Consider the following 9,314-nt stretch of genomic DNA (forward strand, 5'->3'; position numbering starts at 1 on the left):
AGGTGAAGCGCTCGGGGCTGCCAAAGGACCGATTAGAACTTTGCAGAGCCCGGGATGTGCGGGGCGAGGCTGCTGAGGACTTGATTCGTCTTCTTCCACCCTGCTCCCCTACACCCCCCTACTCTCCCTCCCCCCATCCACTGGGCTCCAGGCCTCCAGCTGTCAGCCCCCGATTTCGTGGCAGGGTGTGGCGACCCCGATTTCTGTTTGCAAGCACAGCCAGCAGCCCGAGAGCCAGGTCCCAAGGCTGGATATCCTTTGCCTCGGCTGCTAGCCCGGGGCCTCAGAGTCTTGGTGAGTGCTGTGATGTTGCTCGGGGTGTCAGGGAGGGCAAAATCCCCCTTTCTTATCTTTTTTTTTTTTTTATTCTACTTGCACGTCTTGCTTGTAAAGGCAAACCATGCCCGTGTATATATATATACACGGAGACCGCGCAGCTCAAGGCCTGCACGGCTCCAGCGCAGTCGATGCTGGAAGGGCATCTGCAGCTGCATGCCCAGTGTCCTTGGGCTCTGAACAGAAGAACAGTTGTAGTTTCCGAGTTGGTTCTTTGCTGGGGCTGGGGCGGGGGGAGCATGGGAGGACCTTTCAAACAGGGGTCCTAGTGGTGGTGTAAGAGGATGAGAGGCGTTTGAGAGGCTTGGCTGGTACTTCGCTGAAGTCTGAAGGGCCTCTGATCTAAAGGACTCTCCCATCGACGTTTTCATATTCGTCATGGCCGTATAGTTGGGCACGGGGACGCCTGACAAGTGGCCCAGGCCGGCCTAGTTGGACACAGTACTTTTGCGTGTGAGATCAGGGCGCTCCCGGGGACGGGGACTTGTCCCGAGAGAGGCCTGTGGTTAAAGGTCGGGTGCTCACAGAGCACTTTGAATCCGTAGATAAAAACCTTGTTGGGCTGGGCACCTGGGGGGGGGGGTGGGGGGCAAAGACACAGGAGAGGCGCTGCGGAGCGGAGGGAGGGCCAGGGGCGGTAGGCCGGGGGCCCTGGGCCGAAGGCGGGCCGGGGTCGGTGCCTGACCGCGGTCGGTGCGTGTTGGGGTCTTCTCGTGTCTCCGCAGAGCGCACGGGGCCGAGCGCAGGCCGCAGCCGCCCAGAAGCGCACAGCGCCACGGCCATGGCCGAGCGGCCCGCGGCGGGCCCGGCGGCCGGGGACTGGGAGATCGACGTGGAGAGCCTGGAGCAGGAGGAGGACGGCCGCGGGCCGCCCCGCCCACGCCCACGCCCACGCCCACGCCGCCCGGGCCCAGCCCGCCGTCGGCCGACGGGGACGGCGAGGACGACGAGGACGAGGACGAGGACGACGACGCGGAGGACGAGGGCGACGGCCTGGAGGCGGGCGCGGGCGCGGGCGCGGGGGCGGCGGGCAGGCCGGAGCGGCCGCGGGGACCTCCGCGGGGGCCCGCGCCCGCGCCCGCGCCCGCGCCGCAGGCCTCGCCCGCGCCCGCGCCCGCGCCCGCCGGGCCCCCGGAGCGCGGCGCCAACGCGGGCGGCGGCGCGGAGCCGCGCAAGCTCAGCCGCACGCCCAAGTGCGCGCGCTGCCGCAACCACGGCGTGGTGTCCTGCCTCAAGGGCCACAAGCGCTTCTGCCGCTGGCGCGACTGCCAGTGCGCCAACTGCCTGCTGGTGGTGGAGCGCCAGCGCGTCATGGCCGCCCAGGTGGCGCTCCGGAGGCAGCAGGCCACCGAGGTGCGTGCCGCGGGCCTGGGGAGTGGCGCGGGCTTGTGGGAAAGACCCACGGCGCAGCGCGGCGCAGCGCAGCACGGTTACCTGTTGGCGTTAACTTCGGCGGTGCTGGAGGAGGACGCGGCCGCCGCCGCCGCGGACCGGGGGGGCCTGGAAAGGAACCGCGCGGCTGGAGGGGCGCGCCGAGCCGCGGCCGTCGCCAGGCAGGGCGTGCTGCCCATTTTACAGATGAGACCGAAGCGGCACGGGACGGAGGCACCCCTGCTGCCTGGCACCGCGGCGGGGTGGGGGGGAGGGCTCCAGCGGCGGGGAGACTAGGGTTTAATTTAAGGTGAAGCTCGTCTTCAACTCCGCATTTCAGGTTGCCCCGTGTTCCTGCGCAGGGAGGGCTCAGAGCAAGGGAGGCTGCGCGGGGGACCCCTCTCCCAGATCCAGGGCCTGGGAAGAGTTTTGCTTTTGCTTTTTGGCGAGGAGGGACCGGGGAGTGGATCGCCGCACACGGAAGGCGGTGACCCCACTGCACGAGCTTCCCAGGGCCGCCGCGGGGAGAGCGGAGAGCGCGCGGCACGTCCCAGGTGGCCTTGGCCCTGGGCTGGGCCCCCGCCTGCTGGGTGCATTTCACCGGGCTCTCCTGGGCTGGACTCTGGGCACAGAAACGCTCAGGATACCCCCGACCTGGTGGTGACGGAGGGAGGGAAGTCGGGTTTCCCCTAGTCCCCCGTCCAGGCGGCCTTGAGGGTTTTGTCTTCCCGTATGCCAGGCTCCCGGTGTTTAGGGCGAGACTTGGGAGAATTTGTGAGACGGGTACTCCCAAACCTCTCCCCCAACTCCCTGCACCCCATCGCACCTGCCCTGCAGGAGGAGAAACCAGCTCCACCTCACTGCACAATGGCAGACCCTGGCAGCTTTGGGTCTTCCTCTGGGTGCCTGGGACACAGCTGCCCCCTCCCCCTCCCCAAGCTGTCCTTCAGAGCCTGGCTTTTATGGTCTCCATTGTGGATTTACCCTCCTGTGGGATGCCCCCTAACTTCTGGCTGCAGGATGAATCTGGGGTGAGTTTAGCAAAGCAGCCTCAGAAAAAATCTGCCCCACTCCCCATCCATCGACTGAAGTTGGTGGCTTCAGACAGAGCTTCTAGCTTGTAGCCCTGGAATTAAGGGGTGCCGATGTAAACTTGCTTAGAATCATTTTTACATGGGATGGGAAAATAAATACATTTAGTGGGGGAGGGTTGCTGACACCCCTTCTTACTCCTTTCCGGTCCCATGATTTCTTTAAGGGCCTTGTTGATTATGTTTCTTCTGTTTACAGGACAAGAAGGGGCTTTCTGGGAAGCAGAATAATTTCGAGCGCAAAGCTGTGTATCAGAGGCAAGTCAGGGCACCCAGTTTGCTGGCCAAAAGCATTTTAGAAGGTAAAGCAATGCAGAATTACCCTTCAGCCTTTTAAACCGAGTTCTAAGGGATTCCCATTATTCACACATATGGCATTTTTATTAACCTGTGGAGGAGCAATTTGAGGGGAGGGTGCTTTTTATTAGGAAGTTTTGCTCTAGGGAGGCAGTCAGGATGTAGGAAAGTGGATCTCACATACCTCCTGAGGTTTTCATCAGCGATACTTTTGCTGTCTGCTCGATAGCTGGTGTCTGCTTCATAGTTAAAGGGGTTAACATGGCGTGCGTTTGCAATTTGCCCTACCATGAGGGATGTGCAAAGATCCACTGCCACCTGAGTATGGAGTGAGGAAGGAAATGAATTTAAAAAAAAATTCTTTGGTTGTAGCTGGAGCTAGAGTAAGTCCAGTGAGGAGGTGAACTTCTCATCTGGCTGATCCGGTCTCTAATACCACTCCTTTTCATGACACCTTATTCCTCCCTGGATTAGCTACATGATTACGGTTATTCCACACCTCACTTTACCATTTCTGACAGTCAAGATTGTGGAATGTGGGAGAGGTTTTATGTCACTCGAGAGACGTGGAGGTTGACGTTGAACTTTACCAGCATGAATTTTGTCTCTCTACCACGTTTTCACGTTCTCTAAAGCCTAAAGATACATTAATTTTTCTTAAATTGTTGCTAATGTTTAAAACCACCTCTGTTTGGGTTTGAAATTTATTTATTGATCTGATAAATAATATATTGATTGCCTTTCACCACTTTAATAAAGGAAGGCTTATATTTATTCTAATCGCTGTCTCTTCAAAAGATTCAGGTTGAAAAGCAGGGTTTTTTTATTTTTTTTTAAGATAGTTGAATTCGTTTTTTTCTTTATATGGCTTCTGAATGGAGTTGGTTCTACACAGGCTTTAAAGTTTGTTCGCGTCTTACCCTGTACTGTATGCTTCTGACCTTAGAATGGTTTCTCATGCATTAAAAACGAATTTGTTTGCAAACTGGGTAAACAGATTTATAGCCATAGGGACCACACGGAGAAATTGAAGTGGTGCCAAAGCAACTTGAGGAGTGGGAGGGCCAAATGGAATAGTAAATTCAAGTAAATAACTTCCTGGCAAAACGTACGGTAGAGATGGAAACATTAATTTTCAAATTTTATTTTATTTGCAAATGAGGACGATGGGTTTGTCACTATGTAAACACAAACATCCCAATGGATCCTTCAAACAAATTTGAGAGCAGCCAGTGCATGGGGTTAGTGAAATAATCAAAGTATTTTATGTTGCCAGGAATTCTATTTATGTTATGCTAATCTTCGTTTTTTTAAAAAAACTTTGTCCTTATCCATAAAATGTGCAGTGATTTTATATTCTAATGATTGCTCTTAGTACCTGGCCAACATGATGAGAACTTGGGAAAAATGTTTTAGATCAGTTATTTTCAATACAGCTGCCGATCTCTTTTCTCCTGGTTCACTTTTTGTTTGTTTGTTTCTACTGCCGGTCTGGGGGAGGGGCTTGGTTAAATCACTGCAGAGTCTGTTTGACTGGTTAACAGCTCTTTTCAATTTTCTGTGTTTCTGTGTTTCCTTAAGTCTCTTCTCTTTTTCTCCCCACTAATCTGCTGTAACTTTCTCTTTTTCCCTAGTTCTCCTTGGATTATTCTACACCTGTAACAATGTGTACATAATGAACCATCTTTAGAAAATAACAGTGCCATCAGCTTTAGGTATAGAGATCTTTTTTTTTTTTTTTTTAAAGATTTTATTTATTTATTCATGAGAGACCCACACACAGAGAGGCAGAGACACAGACAGAAGGAGAAGCAGGCTCCCTGTGGGGGAGACGGATGCAGGACTTGATCCCAGGACCCCAGGATCACAATCTGAGCCAAAGCCACCCAGGTGCCCCGAGATCTTTTTTAATAATGGAAAAAGATGATACGGATAGTAAGAAAGTGTTGATTGAAGCAAGATGAGCAGACTTGTCTCTTACTATAGGAGGCTGGGAAGTATGTTACAGTTTCAGCCAGTGAAGTGCCTTTGAAGGTAAATAAACAAACCTGTAAGAGCAAAACAACAATAACCAAAAGTTACAACAGGGCTCACCTGCTCCCCAAAGAGAATGATTTTAAATTGAGCCTACACTTTTGCTTTCTGTATAAAATATTAATGTTTTAGAATGGTAAATTGTTCTTGTTCTGCCAATTTGCAGTGTTTCTGTTACCTTCTGAATTTCCAGAGTTGTCTCCCCTCCATGTTAATCTCTTTTCCTGTGCAATACTTGCTTGTTTTAGGCTACCGCCCCATTCCAGCAGACACTTATGTGGGAGGGAGCTTACCCCTACCTCCCCCGGTAAGTGACCGGATGAGGAAAAGGCGAGCCTTTGCTGATAAAGAGCTGGAGAACATTATGCTGGAGAGAGAATATAAAGAGAGGGAGATGCTGGAAGCATCCCAAGCTGCTGCCTTGTTCCTGCCCAATCGCATGGTGCACGGACCTGAATATAACTCCTACAAAAGTGCCTATAGCCCCACGCCAGTGGAACCGCCAAACAAAGACTTCTGCAATCTTTTGCCCACCTGCCTTGATCTCACCATGCAGTATTCGGGGTCTGGGAATATGGAACTCATCTCTTCCAATGTTAGTGTGGCCACGACGTACAGACAGTATCCTTTTTCCTCGAGATTCTTGGTTTGGCCCAAGTGTGGCCCCATCAGCGACACCCTCCTCTATCAGCAGTGCCTGCTAAACACCACCACCTCGGTCCAGGCCCTGAAGCCTGGGGCCAGCTGGGACCTGAAGGGAGTACGAGTCCAGGAGGGTCTTGTTGCTGAACACGACATCATGCCACCCAAACTAGAAGCCTCGCTGGTGCTGCCTCAAGCTCCGGAGGTCCAGACCTCGAGAAGTGACCTTCAGGGTCACCAGGCCATCCCCGAGAGGTCTGCTTTCTCCCCACCCAGACGGAATTTCTCTGCCGTTGACACGGACCCCCTGGCAGCTCAAGGGCATATCTTAACCAGGATCAGCAAAGAAAGCACCAGGCACCCTCTGCCACTTAAACATAATCCATTCCACTCATTATTCCAGCAAACTCTTAATGACAAATCAGGTCCCGAGTTGAAAACACCATTTGTCAAAGAGGCCTTTGAAGAGGCCCCTAAGAAACACAGAGAATGTTTAGTCAAGGAGAACCAGAAGTACACATTTACAATAGACAGATACGCCAAAGATCTTTTCGTAGCCAAACAAGTTGGAACAAAACTCTCTGTGAATGAACCACTGTCATTTTCTGTTGAGTCGATTCTTAAGAGGCCTTCATCTGCCATCACTCATGTTTCTCAGTGAAAGGCTGCTTGCACGGAAAGCTGGATTTTCTGCGATCTCAGAGGGTTCTTACCCATTGCTAGTTTTTTTTTTTTTTTTTAAGAAAAAGCTAAGGTGTTTGTGTAAAGAAATTTCTAATGTAAATGGTGATGATCTAAAAAAAATGATATCTGTTCATATGCATGTACCTTTTCTCACCACATAAATATATTTAAATGTAAAGGTGGATATTGCTTATGTGCAGACTGTAAAGTTCCATGCTTTACACAGCATTTCAAAAAGCAATAAAGTTGACACTGTCTTCTCAAAGACCCAATATTTGCAGAAGTACCTAGTTGTCTTTGTCTAGATGAAACACTAGTATCCATAAAGTATGTGCCTTATTCTTCTGTGGTGCTTTATATTTTCAAGTGCTCTTAATGGTCACCGGGGGCCACGGGATATAGTTTATAGTACCTTGGTTTTGCATTTTAGAGGGCGTGTGCACTTAGCTATATGAGACTGAGGCAAAAGTAGCTTTAAGAAGAACACAGCACAGATTTGCATGTCTATAGAATCGTGATTTTACATGGTTGGACAAAGTGGAATTAATTTGCGGGAAAGCCAAGTTTAAGATCTTATTTATATGATGACCTGAGTTCTTGGGATGGATGTCTTTTGGCTGAGTCCTGGTTTCCTTTCCTGATAGGATATGTATTTGGAGCCTCCAGCTTCCTTTCTAGATTGAACTTGCTATGATTTCTAGGTTGCTAGGGGTCACAGAGCAGGTTCCCTTGTCAGGTGCAGTCGGTGAAGCCCTCTCAGCTCTGTTATTTCACTGTTTCCTAAGGACTGGTGACAGGTATTGAGAGGCAGGCACAGTCGTGACCCACTGGTCCCCAGGTATCAGCTGGAGGCTCCCACATCATCTCCAGTGCCAAAGGCTTAAAAAAAAAATTCACTATTCAAATTGCTTCAGCTGACAGTAACCGAAGCCTGCAGATGTTTATCACAGCATGAGCCTCAGGAGTCTTAACCATGTCCTCCCTATCCCCTCATTTTTGATTCTTTATTACCCTCTAGTTTTGCTCAATAAAATGTTAATAACTATTGTTCTATAGGTTTGATAAAATGAGAGTAAGACATTTATGAGAGTATTCAGTTTATCTCTGGAGACCTCATCTGTGAACTCCAGATGAAATTCTAAGATGCCACAGTCATTTCGACCCAGAAAACCAAGAGCCAAATATCCTACCTTTAGTTTTGTGATGGAGTGAGTTGCTACTTCCAATTCTCCCCTTACTTAGGGAACAAAACTGCTCGTCGGGCATGTGGAATGTGCCAAGAAGCTTGGCAGCCTTAAAGAGTTTCTTTCTTGCTCTGGAAAACATTTAAAATTACTTAAAAATGATTTTGCTACTGATGAGCTCATGTAAACCTCCAGGGTTTCTCTGAATTGTGACTTAAAATTAGAATCGATTTCAAAAACAACAAGCCAAACCATAAGATTGATTTCCAGTTTGTGCTTGTAAAAGAATACTTGGTTTGATTGAGTCAAATTTACTTATTTTTACTATTGCAAAAGCCAGAGCAAATGGAAGTTTGCCAGAGGGAAAGAAAATGAAAGAGGGCAGAGCTCCCAATGACGGAGATTATTATCACGGAGTGGAAGTATGTTTTCCAGCGACAGATGCCGTGGTGTCAGAGACAGAACCTCACTCCAGTCACCCCTCCTGCTCCTCCAATCATCTTTGCTTTGTCTACAGAGTTGTTAACTTTTGTCTTCCTATCAGGGATTTATTTTTTGTGCCCAGTGTTAAGTGTAAACTTCGCATTCAACCGGACTACCACCGAGGTAATGGGGGAGACACATCGGAAGAAACCCATGGGAAAAAATCTCAAGAGGAAGAAAAATCCCTAAGGAGCAGGCCTTCTCACTCAAACATGGATTTTCTCTCTTTCTTACTCTATTTGAATATTTTGAATACTTAAAATGGTCAATTTTTTTCTCTTTTGTATTCAGTGAATATTTGGGGACATCATTTTTTTGTTAAAGATTTTATTTATTTATTCATGAGAGACACAGAGAGAGAGAGGCAGAGACACAGGCAGAGGAAGAAGCAGGCTCCATGCAGGGAGCCCGAAGTGGGACTCTATCCTGTGTCTCCAGGATCATGCCCCAGGGCCAAAGGTGGTGCTAAATCGCTGAGCCACCTGGGCTGCCCTGTCTTCTACCATTTTAGTCTCATTCAATGAATCCAGTTGACTGTGGCTATTAGTGCTTTTTCTCACATTACCAGTGGCCACATTTTTTTCCCCTCAGTGGCCACATTTTTAAAAAAGATTTATCTTTTATTTGAGACAGAGAGAGAGAGAGAACCGGCATGTGAAGGGGGGGTGGGCAGAAGGAGAGGAGAGTAAGACATTCCCTGCTGAGTACGAGCCCTCTGCAGGCACAGGGCACTCCAACTCAAGGAGAGGCTCAACTCTGGGCTCTGTTTCAGGCTCCATCCCAGGACTCCTGAGAACAAGGCCTGAGTCAAAATCGAGAGTCGGATGCATAATTGACTGAGCCACCCAGGTGCCCCACTGGTGACCAGAATTTTATTGTTCTTGAACATATATATATAAGGGTCAGTACTTAATATAATGATTATTATATTATACATTAGTTCTATAATGATGAGTTCTTGGGATTTCAAACCTACCATTGGCTGTTCAGTGAGAGATTTGTGCTTGGCTTTTCGCTTCTTTTCATCATTGCACTTCTGTCAAAGCTACTATCCGATTCTGTAGAATCTTCAAAGAACACTGTCATCGACATTAAATCAAATGTGTGGTTCAGTGTAAGCATTTTCTATGTTCAAGGCAATACATGGATTTGGCTTTAATTATTTTGAAGAATGTAAAGGAGAATAAAACAT

The 9,314-nt window shown here is 49.3% G+C and overlaps 1 protein-coding gene across 1 annotated transcript; it reads left to right on the top strand.

The window, feature by feature from the left end:
- Positions 1-313: 313 nt before the first annotated feature.
- Positions 314-6,727, top strand: DMRT2 (doublesex and mab-3 related transcription factor 2). The gene is given in 4 exon segments (XM_041745985.1): positions 314-1,213; positions 1,216-1,689; positions 2,998-3,100; positions 5,378-6,727. Coding segments are annotated over 4 exon segments (1,728 nt in total). The 5' UTR covers positions 314-1,117; the 3' UTR covers positions 6,433-6,727.
- Positions 6,728-9,314: the final 2,587 nt, after the last annotated feature.

Source organism: Vulpes lagopus, chromosome 2 (assembly GCF_018345385.1).
Source record: "Vulpes lagopus strain Blue_001 chromosome 2, ASM1834538v1, whole genome shotgun sequence".
NCBI lineage: Eukaryota > Metazoa > Chordata > Mammalia > Carnivora > Canidae > Vulpes > Vulpes lagopus.